Source organism: Colobus angolensis, unplaced genomic scaffold, assembly GCF_000951035.1.
Source record: "Colobus angolensis palliatus isolate OR3802 unplaced genomic scaffold, Cang.pa_1.0 Scaffold142, whole genome shotgun sequence".
Classification (NCBI taxonomy): domain Eukaryota; kingdom Metazoa; phylum Chordata; class Mammalia; order Primates; family Cercopithecidae; genus Colobus; species Colobus angolensis.
In genome coordinates this window covers 3,783,663-3,800,888 of record NW_012114511.1, presented here as the reverse complement: position 1 = coordinate 3,800,888, position 17,226 = coordinate 3,783,663, and the positions used below count along the sequence as shown (strand labels likewise).

The window sequence follows — 17,226 nt, the reverse complement described above, 5'->3', positions numbered from 1 at the left end:
TTTTGTGTTTTTAGTAGAGACGAGGTTTAACCACACTGGTCAGGCTGGTCTCAGACTCCTGACCTCGTGATCCGCGCGCGTCAGCCTCCCAAAGTACTAGGATTACAGTCATGAGCCACCCCACCCAGCCTGGATATTTTATATAATAGAATCGTATAGTTTGTGGCCTTTTGTGACTGGCTTCTTTTACTTTATACTTTATACTTTATAGCATTCATCGGTACACTTCATTGCTTATTACCAAGTAGTATTCCATTGTATACATATATGCCATATTTTATATTTTATGTGTCTTTTTATCAGTTTTACATTTGGGTTGTTTGCACTGTTTGGCTGTTACGAATAATGCCGCTGTGAACATTCATGGACAAGTTTCTGTGTGACCGTACATTTTCATGTTTCTTGGATTTGTGGAATTGTGTAGGTTATATAGTAATTATGTTTAACTCTTAAGAAGTTGCTAGACTGTTTTCCAAACAGTTGTACCATTTTACACAGCTATTTTCAAAAAGTAAGGCAATTTACATTTATTATGACACTAGTCATTGAGCATGTTTTGAGACAGTCTCACACTGTTGCCCAGGCTGGAGTGCAGTGGCGCAATCTTGGCTCACTGCAACCTCCATCTCCATGGTTCAAACGATTCTTGTACAAGCCTCAAGCCTCCTGAATAGCTGGGATTACAGGTGTGCGCCACCATGCCTGGCTAATTTTTTGTATTTTTTTTAGTAGAGACAGAGTTTTGCCATGTTGGCCAGGCTTGTCCCAAACTCCTGGCCTCAAGTGATCTGCTCGCTTCAGCCTCCCAAAGTGTGTGTGTGTGTGTGTGTGTGTATTTTTTTTTTTTTAATTTTTGTGGGTACATAGTAGGTGTATGTGGGGTACATGAGATGTTTTGATACAGGCATGCAATGTGAGCTATCACACTATGGAAAATAGAGTACCCATTTCTTTGAGTGTGTATGCATTGTGTTACAAGCAGTCCAGTTATACTCTTTGAGTTATTGCACTCAGTTTTCACATAACAAATTGTAAACTTTTTAGTAGCAGAACTGTAAGAACTCATTTTCTCCCTTTCCCCATGAAACTTTTGAGTGACAAAGATGCCATAAGATGAACTTGAACGGTGGAAAGGAAACCTCATTAGAGTGACCTAAATCAGTCAACAGTAGAACAATCAAGAATTCACAGCTGGCTCCTAGTTCAGTCTCTTGCCTTTCATCAACCTAGGGAAAAACCTCTACAGTGGAATTAGAACTGACATCTGTCGACAGTTTACAATAGATGATTTTTACTAACTTGATGGGAAGTCCATTTATAGTTGGATCTTGGTCGACTGCATAGACAATCCAGACTGTTTTTCTCTTCACTACCACACTGTACTTACAGCAGAGGGTTCTTCAGGGAGCCTCTCAGCCACTGAAACCACTTACCTGTATCTGGTTGGATGAAAGCAGATTTTGAATCTTGTTCATTTAAATAGTGCCAGGTACCCATGTTGTCTGGCTTTTGCTCACTTAACTGAGTTAGCCTTATTGGCTTTTTTCCAAACCTTAACTCCTTTTCTAAGATACTGTTTAATCTTGCTAACTTTGTACATTTTAGCTTTAACTGAGAGGGTTATATCCTGTTTATCAGGGTAATTATATATTCTAATAAGGGATAAGCCTGTTCCCTGATAAGCAGATTTATTGAAAACTTCAGTCTACCTAACAGGTCATTTTGATAAGGCTATATTATTAATGTGCAATATTCATATTCAAGGCCTTTTTTTTTTTTTCTGAGATTGATTTTTGCTCTGTTGCCCAGGCTGGAGCGCAGTGGCACGATCTCGGCTCCTTGCAGCTTCCACCTCCTGAATTCAAGTGATTCTCCTGCCTCAGCCTCCTGAGTAGCTGGGATTACAAGTGTGCACCACCACGTCCAGCTAATTTTTGTATTTTTAGTAGACAAGATTTCACTATGTCGGCTAGGCTGGTCTGAACTCCTGACCTCAAGTGATCCACCCACCTTGGCCTCTCAAAGTGCCATTGCAGGGATAAGCCACCACTCCCAGCCACAATATTCATGTCTTAATGCTAACTATCTAGCATGGTTTTGTTAAAGATGGATTTTTAGTTGATCCATCTGCTTTCTAGTCAATTATTGAAGGGGCTGTTTTCTTAAAATGGAATGGTAAGACCAGGTTTTGTGGCTCACACCCATGTAATCCCAGCACTTTGGGAGGCCAAACAGGAGGATCAGTTTATAAAAATAAAATGGAATGGGTAACAGTTTCTTACTTCCAAAGAGATTGTCCCCTGGCAATTAGAGATCTACTAAGTGTGTAGTATTCTGATTCCATTGTGAGAACTCTTATCTATGTATGTCCCAGGACTGTTTCAATATTTTCTCTTTGGGAAAGCATAAATAATGGGGATATAAAGTTAACATACAAGGAAGGTTTTCCTCATAAAACTCAGAATCACTAGCTGTACTACCTTTAAAGGCATGCTGGCTTATGCCTGTAACCCCAGCACTTTGGGAGGCTAAGACAGAAGGATCATTTGAGTCCAAGACTTCGAGGCTGCAGTGAGCTATGATGGCCACTACACTCCAGCCTGGTCACCAAAGTGAGACCCTATCTCAAAAAAAAGATAAAAAGGAACAAGTTAAAGTTTTTTTTGTATTTTGAGACAGGGTCTCTGGATCTATCACCCAGGCTGGAGTACAGTAGCACAGTCTTGGCTCACTGTCAACCTACACCTCCCTGACTGAAGCCATTCCAAGTAGCTGGTAGGCACGTGTCACCACGGCCACCTAATTTTTGTATTTTTTTTTGTAGAGACAGTGTTTCGCTGTGTTGCCCAGGCCAGTCTCAAACTCCTGAGCTCAGCCTCCCAAAGTGCTGGGATTACATGTGTGAGTCACCACACCCAGCTCAGAACTCTGTATTACAAAACTGAAACTATATCTATTGAGCAATAATTCCTTGTTCCCCCTTTTTTCCAGCCTCTGGCAACCACCATTTGACTTTTTGTCTCTGATTTTGATTACTCTGGGAACCTCATATAAGTGGAATCATACAGTATTTGTCCTTTTTTGACAGGGTTATTTCACTTAGCATGTATTCAAGTATCCCTATTGTAGCATGTTTCAAAATTTTCTTCCTTTTTGAGATTGAGTAGTAGTAACTGCTGTGTGTAATATTGCTATAAACATGGGCATACAGATATCTTTGTGGTTTTATATTTACATGCCTATGTCAGATATGTTGAAAAGCTTCACATAGATACCATCCATTATTTCCTTATTGGGTTCAGATTTGTCCATAAGAGTTACATGATTATAACTGAAGTCTATAAATTATTCCATAGAATGGTTTTTCCACAGTGCTAATAACATGGTGAGTGGAGTGAAAGGGCTTGTATATGTCCTTTCTCAGAGTTTTTTTGACCTTAGCAAAGCTTTGGGATTCACCATGTGGTACTTGTGTTTGCTTTTCAGGCTCTTACAGCACTACTTTCAGATGATAGCAAGTTTGGATTCATTGTAATAGATGGTAGTGGTGCACTTTTTGGCACACTCCAAGGAAACACAAGAGAAGTCCTGCACAAATTCACTGTGGATCTCCCAAAGAAACACGGTAATACAGGAGGAGAACATGAACCCACTTACTTTGTGTCTAACAATAAGAAAACAGTGTGATGGGCCGGGTGCGGTGGCTCATGTCTGTAATCCCAGCACTTTGGGAGGCCGAGCTGGGTGGATCACGAAGTCAGAAGTTCGAGACCAGCCCAGCCAAGATGGTGAAACCCTGTCTCTACTAAAAATATAAAAATATGACGGGTGCCTGTAATTCCAGCTACTTGGGAGGCTGAGGCAGGAGGATTGCTTGAACCCGGGAGACGGAGGTTGCATTGAATTGTGATTGCACCACTGCACTCCAGCCTGGGCAACAGAGCAAGACTCTGTCTCAAAAAAGAAAAAAAGAGAGAAAACAGTATGATGTGAGGGGAGTGAATCCAGATGATAGGGAGAAAAGCCTCCCGGAATGACGGGTGCCTCACTGGTGCTTATGGCTCTTCTCTTGACATAGAATTAGTAGTCGCTCTCTGAAAACAAGTAGCAGTTTATGCTAAACGTTTAGTTAAGGGAATGGTGATTTTTCTTTGTCCTTTTCTTGGATGATGACATGATTATTTTATTTTTAATTTGAAGACATCTTGTAGTTCTTAATAATTGCCTTTTTCTCTTGCTACTTTTGTGTCAAAGGTAGAGGAGGTCAGTCAGCCTTGCGTTTTGCCCGTTTAAGAATGGAAAAGCGACATAACTATGTTCGGAAAGTAGCAGAGACTGCTGTGCAGCTGTTTATTTCTGGGGACAAAGTGAATGTGGCTGGTCTAGTTTTAGCTGGATCTGCTGACTTTAAAACTGAACTAAGTCAATCTGATATGTTTGATCAGGTAAGTAAGAAGTACATGCTCTATTATGTAAGTCCCTAGGTAGGAGTAGGTGAGTCCTTTGTGTGAGCACTGGAACAGACACATCTTTTTAAAAATTCCCTGGGTTAAAAACCTACCTCTAAGTTAAACGGCAGGTTTACAGATGTTTATTAGGAAACATTCCCCTGTGCTTTTCTGAGCCCCTTCTCTTCCGAAATCAACCAGTTTTAGGTGGGCTTCTTGTGGATCCTGTGGAGGTCCCTGGTTTAGTTGGGTTGTCAGAATTGGCTGTAGAATGGAGTTTGATTTCAAATAAACTAAAACCTGTTCCTTATTTTCTTTTTCTGATTTATTCTTGGAGATACATAGCAGCAAAGCTCTCAGCAATATGACAGCTGATTCAGCCTAAAGCATTTAAAGCCCATTTTATAACATCGGCTCAGCCGTAATACATTTCCAAGGTCTTCTGGAGGAAGTGGCCTTACGGTAGAAGGTCCACCAAAGAAATTGCCTTACACCTTTTCTTTTCTTTTTTTTTTTTTTTTGAGACTGGGTCTCGCTATCTTGCCTAGGCTGGAGTGCAGTAGTGCAATCATGGCTCACTGCAGCCTCGATCTCCCGGGTTCAAGTGATCCTCCCAGCTCAGCCTCCCAAGTAGCTGGGACTACAGGGATGTGTCACCATGCCCAGCTAATTTTTGTACTTTTTGGTAGAGGTGAGGTTTCACCATGATGCCTAGGCTGGTCTCAGTATTCCTGGACTCAAGCTGTCTGCCTGTCCTAGCTTCCCAAAGTGCTGGGATTATAGATGTGAGCCACCCTACCCAGCCCGTCTTAACTTCTGTTACCTTATTTTGCAGGATCCAGTGGTTCCCCCTTTCCTCCACAATAACTTATTTTTGTTTGAACTTAATGAGTTGTCCTATAGTAGATCTAATAAAATGTGTGATGTAATTGGCTGGGAAAGTTTACCCTGGCAGTGCTGTTCACTGTAAGAGCAGCTTTTGATTAAACTGGGCTCCTTCCCCATATTTAGACTTCAGTGATCATAATGCTGAGCTTTGCATGCCATTGAGAGTTAGTGGGTTTGGGTAAAGGTGTTTTAATTATATTTTAAATAAGTACTAATAAATACTAATAATTTTTTTTTGTGTGTCAGAGGTTACAATCAAAAGTTTTAAAATTAGTTGATATATCCTATGGTGGTGAAAATGGATTCAACCAAGCTATTGAGTTGTCTACTGAAGTCCTCTCCAACGTGAAATTCATTCAAGAGAAGAAATTAATAGGTATCGGTGAAATGCAACTGCATATTCTGTGAAATGTTTTTGTGTGTGTGTGTGTACGTCTATACGTGTTTGTATGTATGAGACAAGGTACCAAAAATGTAAAAAGAGGATATTTAGTATTTTTATTAACTCTTTTGCCTCAGTGAAAGCATTATTTTTTATCTTCTGTAGTCATTAGGTTGAATAAGTATGTTTGTATCTACGAGGGAAACTTAATATATGTCCTGTTGACTGATCCCTCATCACAGGACGATACTTCGATGAAATCAGCCAGGACACGGGCAAGTACTGTTTTGGCGTTGAAGATACACTAAAGGCTTTGGAAATGGGAGCTGTAGAAATTCTAATAGTCTATGAAAATCTGGATATAATGAGATATGTTCTTCATTGCCAAGGCACAGAAGGTATGAGAATGAGAAAATAAGGTTGCTATTTGTTACTGAGCCAGGAAGCCTGGGGTGGAGATTGGGAGGGATGGCTGATTTCAGGAGCGGTCAGAAGGTAGATCTACCCCTTGTTCCCTACTTCTTCAGTCTGTAGTACATTCCTGCATAGATTTTTCTGCTTGAACTGTTTAACGTCTGCTTAAGATTGTTAAATCCGCTGAGGACCAGGACTGTATCTTGAGCATCTCTGATGTTCCTTATGGTTGAAGCACTGTACCTAGTAGACACTCAGTGTATGCTAACAGCTTATGGAAAAAAGGTTGAGAGATTGAGTCCCTGAGCCCTTTTCTCATCTAACCTCATCTTACAGAGCTTACACAGATTAGTACATGAGAGCCAGGTTAACACATTTTTTCCTCCTAATACTACAGAGGAGAAAATTCTCTATCTAACTCCAGAGCAAGAAAAGGATAAATCTCATTTCACAGACAAAGAGGTATGTGATTATTTTCTTGGTTTGATGATACATGCAAGCATAAATCCATGTGCTAGAGCACTGGCGGTGTAGAGGGTGAGCTTTGGGAAACCAAACCTCATACTAACTTGGGGGGGTGGCTGTGGGAGGTGGTCATCTCCTGCCTGCCACATACAAATCTGACTTCAGGGAAGGAGGCCAAATCATAGTTACTGCAGCTTTTTTTTTTTTTTTTCCCTGGAGACAGGGTCTTGCTCTGTTGCCCAAGCTGGAGTGCAGTGGCATGATCTCGGCTCACTGCAGCCTCCACCTCCTGGACTCAAATGATCCTCTTGCCTCAGCCTCTCTAGTAGCTGGGACTACAGGCATATACCACCATGCCCAACTAATTTTCAAATTTTTTGTAGAGGGGGGTTTTCACCATGTTGCCCTGGGCTGGTCTCGAACTCCTGAGCTCAAGCAATCTGCTTACCTTGGCCTCCCAAGTGGTGGGATTACAGGTGTGAGCCACCGTACCTGGTCTTTTTTTTTTTTTTTTTTTTTTTGAGATAGTGTCCTGGTCTGTCACCCAGGCTAGATTCAGTGGCACAATCATAGGTCACTGTAACCTCGAACCCCTGGGCTCAAACAATCCTTCTGTCTCAGTCTGCTGAGTAGTCAGAAGTACGGGCACAAACCCTCATGCCCTTTTTTGAGACGGAGTTTTGCTCTTGTCGCCCAGGCTGGAGTGCGGTGGTGCAATCTCGGCTCACGGCTACCTCCACCTCCTGGGTTCAGGCAATTCTCCTGCCTCAGTCTCCTGAGTAGCTGGGACCTCAGGTGATCCACCTGCCTCAGCCTCCCAAAATGCTGGGATTACAGGCGTGAGCCACCGTGCTGGGCAGCCTTCTTTTTTATAGAAATGGGGTCTTGTTGTGTTCACCAGGCTGGTCTTGAACTCCTGGGCTCAAGTGATCCTCCTGTGTTGGTTTTCCAAAGTGGTGAGATTACAGGTGTGACCCACCATGCCTGGCCTGGTTTTTTGTTTGTGTTTGTCTTTGTTTATTGTTTTTTAGACGGAGTCTCCCTCTGTCCCCCAGGCTGGAGTGCAGTGGCACGATCTTGGCTCACTGCAACCTCCGCCTCCCGAGTTCACGCCATTCTCCTGTCTCAGCCTCCCAAGTAACTGGGACTATAGGCGCCCGCCACCACGCCTGGCTATTTTTGTGTATTTTTAGTGGAGACGGGGTTTCACCGTGTTAGCCAGGATGGTCTCGATCTGCTGACTTCGTGATCCGCCCACCTCGGCCTCCCAAAGTGCTGGGATTACAGGCATGAGCCACCGCACCCGGCCTTCTTTGTTTTTAAGTAGTTAAGCAATCAGGAAAACATTTCATTATCCTTGAAATTTAATAGGGAGAAAAATGTAATTTGCATAATGCCTCTCCTGCACTATGAAACCTGTGCTGCTTTCTTCACTTAATCAGCTCTTCCACTGCAGTGGCTTCTCTGGTTTGCTCTAAATGCATCACAACAGTTGAAAGTATCACTCTCCTGTATGAGATAGGTTTAAATGGTAGCTTCCTCAAATTCTGGTTTGGAGAGCTTTGTTCTCTTTGAGGCCACTCCCAAAAGCAGTCCTGGCGGGTCTCTTCGGGGTCATTGAATGGATGTTGCTTAGAGACACTACAACAGCCTGACTTCCAGAGTCAACAGTAGGAATCATAAGCTGAAAACCCACTGAGTGTTTGTGTTGGTATTTCATGGCTGAGGGTAGTCTGAGGAGAAGTGTTGTTTGAAATAATCCGAATTTCTCTGCTTATGTCCATTATGTTATCAAAACCAGAGATGACTTACAGAGCTTTACACACAGATATGGCTATAAGTGGGAGGATGAGAGTGATAGGTGGGCAAGGGGCTGTGAGAGGGGCTAATTAGCCTTCATATATCCTAATCCCCCCTGTTTTTGTATCTCATGGTCACCCCTGTAGACCGGACAGGAACATGAGCTTATCGAGAGTATGCCCCTGTTGGAATGGTTTGCTAACAACTATAAAAAATTTGGAGCTACGTTGGAAATTGTCACAGATAAATCACAAGAAGGGTCTCAGTTTGTGAAAGGATTTGGTGGAATTGGAGGTGAGTAGCAAATCAGCAAACCAAACTTAAAACCAGGGTCTCAGGCCAAGGTCACTCCTGGCTAGCCCTGCTTCAGGCAAGGTGCTCATTATCTGCTGAGATAGGTGATTGACGCAGCAGGTGCAGGTTCCTAATTTGGACCCATGTTTATTTTTGCCTCTTTGTTTTCTGTAATTCTGCAAGAGAATGGGTCTTCCCTTATTAGAGTGACCAGCCCCTTACACACATGCCCATTCCGTGAACAGGTAATTTACCTTTTGGTTTGTTTCCCCAGGTATCTTGCGGTACCGAGTAGATTTCCAGGGAATGGAATACCAAGGAGGAGACGATGAATTTTTTGACCTTGATGACTACTAGGTAGTCGACATGGGTCCGGCAAAATGTGCCTCACCCTCCAGCATCCAACCCAAGGAGCATACCCATGGTGGAATCCAAACAGATCCCTGCCTTACAATTGGAACATTTCCAGAACTTAATCCATGAGCATTGGATATTGAAAAGAAAACCGAAACAAAACCAGACCCAGCCCTACACTTTGGTTTGTCATGGTGTCAGCGCAGCAGCCTACAACTAAGTTCTTAAATGCCACTTTGGACTAATTTAAAAAGAATCCCAGTTTTTACTTTTACTCAATGGTGAAATTGGTTGCTCTTGTATTTTATGAAAAAAAATGATTTTTTTAACCTTCATACATAGAAGCAAAAATACTTTAACTGCTGTAAACCTTCAAAAGTTAATAGAAGTGAGATCATACTGGTTTGTTTCTTATTTTGATTGGAGAAAAATTAAATTGCTGCATTTCGCAGTGACCCATTTACATGGCATTCTCAGCTTAGACTGCATAAGAAGAAATATATGTGGTGAAATGTTGGAACCATTTCTCTCTTGGTCTCTGTTTAATGTTGAAAGGGTGAGCTAATAGGAGGCACTTTCAACTTCACTCCCTCACGCTACCCTGTCCCCTCCAGACTGGCAGTTTCAAGGATGCAAATTGCATTGCAAAATCAAACTGACTCATGAAGCATTTGGGCCAGTGCACTGTTTACTTCCATCTGTTTGCAGACACATTTGTGCCCGGCGTTTGGGAGCCCTTTGTATCGATGTTCTGACGGGGGTCCCTATAACCTTAACCTACTCAAAACCAGTTTGGGATGGATATGATGGGGCTTCTGTGCTATTGCTGGGATTGGGAGAAATAAAACATGCAATTTAAGTGGAAGCGAAGAAATTTAAAGAGGATTTTATTTTGCTTGGGTCAGTCCTTGTTAAAAGGGAGGTGGATGTGTTTTCCTTGTGTTGGATGGCATGAGATTATGTGAATGTTTTGATTTATTAAAATGAATTGCAAGGTTTTTCACAGGAACGACAGACATGTATGACTGCATGTAATTATAAACTCCTGACCTCCTGGTGGGGTTGGAGCATCTGTTTCAAATGTGGGACTTACAAGCACCTCTCACATGAGAAATGAGGGGCGGGTGGGAAGGGATGGGACACAGCTTCTGGCACCATGGATTTAAGACCATGTTGGATCCAAAAGTTGGCCTGAAACCCTGAAGCTTATGCGTCACAGCTGGGCTGTAAGTCAGACTTGAACCCAGCTGACATGCAGGGTCATGGCGTGCCCGAGGTGGTGACAGTTGAATAAAGTGTATAGTATGTGCCCAGTGGTAGCAATGGAAAAAAGTATACCAAACAGACTTTGAAGGACCAAAGGTTTTAAAAGTCAATTGGTATCACCTCCACACTGACTGTAGGGTAGTGGGGTGCATTTGGTTTTCAAATTGGGTACTTTTAACACTTTAGTGCCTGACTGCTGTTCTTTACTGACTTGATTCAGTCACTCGTAGCTTTATTGGTCTGAACCAGCTCCTTGTTCCCAGGTTACAGACCTGCCTATCGTTCCAATAATCCTGTTTCACTTGAATGAAGGGAGTATGTCTTAAATGTAAAGTTTCTAGTTCTCACACTGTACTCTGAGGTCCAAATACTGTCTGTCAATGTGTAACCTGATGTCTCAACCCCCAGTGAGAAGAGTCCATTATTTGGTGTTCACCAGCGTGGGAGACTTCACCCAGAACAGGCTTTTTTGCTTTGGGCTCTGCTATTTGTTTGCAGAACACCCAAGAGCGAGCAAACATGCTCTCTTCACAGCAGTACCTGAGGGTTTCGCCATTGTAAATGGGTCTGATGTGATAGGACAAGACCAGAGAAATTGGATGTAAATTTACATTTTTGAATATGCTTGTTGTTTCACATGATACATTTAGGGTATGCAGCTCCTTTTGTAGTTTTTATTTTTACTATTTAAGTTTGGAAATGATGCCAAATTTTTGTATTTCTTTAATCAATGTGTTCTCTTCGGTGATATATATTGCATTATATATTGATGTGTGTATCAATATATACTGATATGTATTACACTTACACATACAAACACATAAATAAGAGGGGGTGAAAACCGTAGCCTTTGCATTCTCTATAGCCTCTGCAGAGAGATCCTAAGCAGCAAAATCTTGGTGTTGTGATGTACAGAAATGGAGAAGAGTATTAAACCATATTTAAGAATATACTTTGTGTGCTTGAGATTTTTTAGGACTGGTCTAGAAAGGCCTGAACTGTGGAGACAGTGAGTTCTCCAAGGCATACCTCAGATTAGTCATGCCCAGTAGCATTTCAGCCTTGGATTTGAGTTGTGTTTACTACATTTGTCTATGGAAAGGTATATGCAAAGTTTTTCTGAGGTCACAATCCCAGAGTTATGGTAGAGAAAGAAGATTCAGGTTGCTGGGGCCACACTAATTTGTATTCTCCCCCATTCTACATGCACGCCAAAGGGAATCTTGCTGCTTTTTTTTTTTTTTTTTAAGGTATGTTAAGTATATTATTCCATAACCCAGCATCCCATGGAGGTACCCAATTTTACAGATGATGGAACAGAACAAAAGAAGGTTAAGTAGCAGCTCTTTAGTGATAACACCAAAATTTTATCCCAGGCCTTATTCCAAAGTTCTCTCTGTATCTGTCTTTGAGTCCTATAATAGAATGGTCCAGATGGAATAGCAGAAACTAGGCCTGGGCCCTCTCCCTCCCACGTTCCTTCATCTTAAATACCTTACACTGGGTAGGAGAGTAGTAGCCCGTCCAAGAGCAGGTGCTGGTGCAGTAGAGCAGGGCTCCTAGGCCAGGTTCAGAGTAGAAGAGAATTTGTTTTCTTTGTTTTCCCCCAAGGTTGAGGTGCTTAGAGAGCCTCTTTGGTAGTTTAGGAAGCCTAGTTGAGGAACCAAGGTGGTGCATGGTTTGCTTTCTCTAGGTTTGAGAAAACTGTTTTAAATAAAATTGACCAGTAATGGCACTTGGCATACTTTTCACCCATTTTCTCACCTGATCTAGATGATAGCCCTGACAACAAAACTCAATTACCAGCTGGGAAGGGGCGAACATGCCTGTGCTGGTGGAAGTGTAATTTTCCCTCCTAATGCATGTCTAGGTGCTGTTGTTGAAGACAAAATTGTTGGGAGGCAGCACAGTGGTGCAGGATGTATGGGCTGTGGTGCTTGCCTGTCTGGGCTTGCAGCACTTGCCATCTTTTGTTCTCTGACTCCAAGACGCATGCCATGACACTCCCAGATAGGCACGGTGGATTCAGGGCTGAGAGCCAAGGTGGAATTTAAGCCTCATGCCAGCTTCTCCTTTGTTGCCAACTTGAGTGAATGCCAGCTGGGATTCCTGCCTGCCAAGTCCAGTCCTGATGGGACTGGGTCTCAGGGGACCTGGGAACCGAAAAGCCAAGTGGTGTGGGAGCATCCGATTAGAGCTAGAGAAGCAGGGCACAGTTGCTTGTTTTGTGGCAGTTTGGGTGCTGCTGAGGATGTGGCTGAATAGCAGGAACTAGAAATACAGGTGAAAACAATTCACCACCTCCAGCGTTCTCTGTAAATCAAGTCTAAAACCCTGTCTGGTGAATTCAGTTTCAGATACAGCCATCTCCAGGAGTCCTTCCCTGAAACTGGCAGGTTTACCTGGGGCTTAGCTAAGAGCCCAGAACCAAACAAGGGAGTTAAGCTCTGGTTCTGCCAGGCACCATGGCTCATGCTTGTAAACCCAACACTTTGGGAGGCCAAGGCAGGTGGATCACCCGAGATCAGGAGTTCAAGACCAGGCTGACCAACATGGTGAAACCCTGACTCTACTGAAATTAGCCGGACAGGTGGTGGGCGCCTGTAATCCCAGCTACTCAGGAGGCTGAGGCACAAGGATTGCTTGAACCTGGGAGGTGGAGGCTGCAGAGAGACGAGATGGCACCACTGCACTCCAGCCTAGGCGACAACAAGACTGTCTCAAAAAAAAAAAAAAAGCTCTGGCTCTGCTCTTAACTGGGTTTGTGACTCACAGTATCAGACAGTCCCTGAATCTGAAGTGCCGTGCTAGCCAGCTTCCCGGGAAGCTATCAGGAGAGCGCAGTAGGAAGCAGGATCTGAGGTCTGAGGTAGAAATCCTGGCTCCACTTGAGAGGCTGGCAAATTATTCCATGTCTTTGAGTAGCAGTTTCACCACCTGTAATAAGGATTAACTGGAATAAGGCACATGAAAGCACTTAGCAAGGACTGGGATGGCAGCTACTCCACTCCCAACCTTGGTCCTCTGGAAGTGGCCAGGGAAAGTTTGTGCTGGTGACCACAAGGTGGTGCTATAGAGTTAAGGACGCTGACGAAGAAATTTGCTTCATCTGAAGTAGGGGGGATTTCTGACAAGCATTAAGAGGTGCTTGGGACAGCTTGCTTTGCCCTTAAATTTTGGGAAAGTGGAGAGGGCAATTTAACAAAGGAGTAGGGATGAGTGAAAGGAGAGGAGAGCCCAGGAGTCTCAGTCCAGCTCTGCCCAGTTTTCTTACTCCTCATTCTGGGCTTTGAGCTATCTGTCTGTGAAGTAACTATCGTCACTGACATTTGTTGAACAGTTACGTAACCCTTAGAAAAACGTAGTGAGGGAGATGCTGTTTATATCTTCCCATCCACGTTCTACTAAGTGGCAAAATCTGGGACTCAAAGTCAGGTCTGTTTGGTTCCAAAGCCAGTGCAAATGCAGGTCATCCCTACAGAGTGAAGTAAAACAGCATGAAGAAGGGCTTCTTGGGGGGCCCTTGGTCCCAAGTAGGTGAGCAATCCTGGAAGTGATGAGAAGGCAAAGCTGTACCTGGGAATGTCAAGCCCATTCTCAGAAAGGACTAGAGTCTCTTTCGACTCTAGTCCTTAGTGTATGGCCACACCTTTATATAGCTTTTCTCCACAGTACCCAATACTTAGACTCCTTAAGGAATTATCATTTTAGCACTTTTTTTTTTTTTTAATTGAGACAGGGTCTCACTCTGTCACCCAGGCTGGAATGCAGTGGTGCAATCTTGTCTCACTGCAGCCTCATCCTCCCAGGATCAAACAATCCTCCCACCTCAGTCTCCCAAGTAGCTGGGACTACAGGCACACGCCGCCACACCTGTCTAATTTTTGGAGTTTTTTTTTTGTTGTTGTTGTAGAGATGAGGTTTCGCCACGTTGCCCAGGCTGGACTATTTTTTGAGACGGAGTCTTGGCCGGGCGCGGTGGCTCAAGCCTGTAATCCCAGCACTTTGGGAGGCCGAGACGGGCGGATCACGAGGTCAGGAGATCGAGACCATCCTGGCCAACACGGTGAAACCCCGTCTCTACTAAAAAATACAAAAAACTAGCCGGGCGAGGTGGCGGGCGCCTGTAGTCCCAGCTACTTCGGAGGCTGAGGCGGGAGAATGGCGTAAACCCAGGAAGCGGAGCTTGCGGTGAGCTGAGATCCGGCCACTGCACTCCAGCCGGGGCGAGAGAGTGAGACTCCGTCTCAAAAAAAAAAAAAAAAAAAAAGAGACGGAGTCTTGCTTTGTCACCCAAACTGGAGTGGAGTGGCACGATCTCGGCTTACTGCAAGCTCTGCCTCCCAGGTTTATACCATTCTCCTGCCTCAGCCTCCTGAGTAGCTGGAACCACAGGCACCCGCCACCATGCCTGGCTAATTTTTTGTATTTTTTTTTTTTTAGGAGAGGCGGGGTTTCGCTGTGTTAGCCAGGATGGTCTTAATCTCCCGACCTCGTAATCCGCCTGCCTCAGCCTCCCAAAGTGCTGGGATTACAGGCGTGAGCCACCGCACCGGCCTGGTCTTGAACTCCTGAGCTCAAGTGATCAGCCTGCCTCAGCCTCCCAAAGTGTTGGGATTCCAGGTGTGTGCCACTGTGCCAGGCCCCTTAATTTTAGCACTAGGAAGGGTCTTGCACCTTACCTATTCCAATCCCCTCAATGAAGACAGAAGAAAACTGAGGTCAGAGAGCAACACAGTGACCTGTCAGGCTCATGCAGCAAATTAGCAGAGCTGACATGAACACTTGCTGCAACTCCAGATTCAGTGCTCTTAACAGCTGGATGATCTTCTTATTCTTCATCCAGGCCTTGTTCTCTCCAATGTTATAAATGAGAGAAGGGACAAGTGGAGGGAGCACATGGCCTGAAACCAAAGAGCTAGGAGAGGAAAGGTGGCCAACATCCAGATGGAGTTATGAAAGCTGTTTGAATCCAGTCACTTCCCTGTGAGTCAAGGTTGGCTTGGGTGTGTAGATCAACTTGCTTCTCCAGCCCCCGGGCTTCCAAATTAGCCCCATCTAGCTCTCCCTGACTGCCACAGACTTCCAGCTCCTCCCACTCGGCTGAGATACTATACCTAGCCCCTTCTGCTTGCCTCTCCATCCCCACTCAAAGGAAAGCTAGAGGGCAAACCCGTTTCCAAGGAAGCCAGGAGAATAAGGAAGGAGGGTGGAAACTTGAGAGAAAGGCTCCAAGCAGGAATGGCACGGATCTTCTGAGAGGCAAAGATGCAGAGATATTCCCATTCCTGGGAGGCATGAGGAGAAATCAGGGCTTGATGATGCCAGGACGCTTTGCCCCATGTTATATGACTGTCCAGACCCAAAGACATGCCCAGTCTAGGCTCCCTGCTGGGGAAAGGGGAGGCAAGATGAACCAGCTGGGGCCTGGAGGGCCTGCATAGGGGGGCTCTTTGTAATAAGGCAGGATGTCGCCTGGGAGAGAGTTGCTTCTCCACATAAAGACGAATTCCTGTGCTCAGGGCTAGAGGCCCTTCCTAGCACCCCTGTCGGGCTCTGATTCTGAAAGGTAACATGAAAGGAGTTCTCCCCTATGGAAGGAGTGCTACTGCAGTCTCCTCCAGCCATCTCCACAGACGCACTCCACTGCCGCCTCTATTCCTTAAAGGAGACTTGGGTTAAGTCAGTCTCATTCCTTGACTCAGCAAGCATTTAGACATGTCCTAGGTCCTGCGTGAGATTCAGTGGCGAACAGTGGAGGTGCACACCCTGCCCTTCGGTGTTGAAGGTTCAGCAGTGGAGACTCTGAACAAGGAATGACAATGAAGAGCGAGGAATGTTGAAGGACAAGGGGAGTGCAGGGCAGCTCCTTCCTCCTCCGGGGGTGCTAGGTCTATGTTGCGACCTGGATTAGCTGGAGAGATGAGAGGGTAAGTTTGGAGAGGCACGTGGATCAGTCCTGACTGGATCCAAAGGCCAGGAAGACATTCCAATTTCAGGACACAGTTTTATCTTTTTTTTTTTTTCTTTTTCTTTTTTTTTTTTTATTTGAGACGGAGTCTTGCTCTGTCGCCAGGCTGGAGTGCAGTGGCCAGATCTCAGCTCACTGCAACCTCCACCTCCTAGGTTCAAGCGATTCTCCTGCCTCAGCCTCCCAAGTAGGTGGGACTACAGGTGTGCGCCACCATGCCTGGCTAATTTTTGTATTTTTAGTGGAGATGGGGTTTCACCATGCTGGCCAGGATGGTCTCCATCTCCTGACCTCGTGATCCGCCCGCCTCGGCCTCCCAAAGTGCTGGGATTACAGGCGCGAGCCACCGCGCCCGGCCACGACACTGGTTTTTTCATCCTGCTATCATTTCTGTGGTTTGTTTTTTAACAGCTTTATTGAGGTATAATTTATAAACTATAAAATTAACCCACTGTAGGTATAGTTTGGCTATTTATTTTTAAAAGTAAATGTGTGTAGGCCAGGCCTACACGCCTGGCCTCACGTCTGTAATCCCAGCAGTTTGGGAGGCTGAGGCAGGCACATCACTTGAAGCCAGAAGTTCAAGACCAGCCTGGCCATCATGGTGAAACCCTGTCTCTACTAAAAATACAAAAATTAGCTGAGCATGGTGGTGTAGGCCTGTAGCCCCAGCTACTCCGGAGGCTGAGGCAAGAGAGTATGTTGATCCCGGAAGGTGGAGGCTGCAGTGAGCCAAGATCCTGCCACTGCACTCCAGCCTGGGTGACAGTGAGACTCTGTCTCAAAAAAAAAAAAAAGTAAAAGTAAATGTGTATAGTTATGTAAACATCCTACAACTCACAACTCAATGTTCAGCATCCCAAAAAGATTATTTGTGCTCTTTTGCAGTCAATCTCTGTTTCCACATCCAACCCTGGGCAACTGCTGCTGATCAATCTACTTTG

The 17,226-nt window shown here is 44.6% G+C and overlaps 1 protein-coding gene across 1 annotated transcript in view; it reads left to right on the top strand.

Annotated features, from left to right (window-relative positions):
• The window catches only part of ETF1 (eukaryotic translation termination factor 1), a 38,231-nt gene extending 26,970 nt beyond the window's left edge, over positions 1 to 11,261 (top strand). Inside the window, exons 4-10 of the mRNA XM_011935364.1 lie at positions 3,487 to 3,625; positions 4,255 to 4,445; positions 5,583 to 5,712; positions 5,961 to 6,116; positions 6,530 to 6,594; positions 8,544 to 8,691; positions 8,966 to 11,261. Of these exons, the coding sequence (XP_011790754.1) occupies positions 3,487 to 3,625; positions 4,255 to 4,445; positions 5,583 to 5,712; positions 5,961 to 6,116; positions 6,530 to 6,594; positions 8,544 to 8,691; positions 8,966 to 9,048 (912 nt within the window). The 3' untranslated portion in view covers positions 9,049 to 11,261. The remainder of the gene's footprint in view (positions 1 to 3,486; positions 3,626 to 4,254; positions 4,446 to 5,582; positions 5,713 to 5,960; positions 6,117 to 6,529; positions 6,595 to 8,543; positions 8,692 to 8,965) is intronic.
• The last annotated feature ends 5,965 nt before the right edge of the window (positions 11,262 to 17,226 follow it).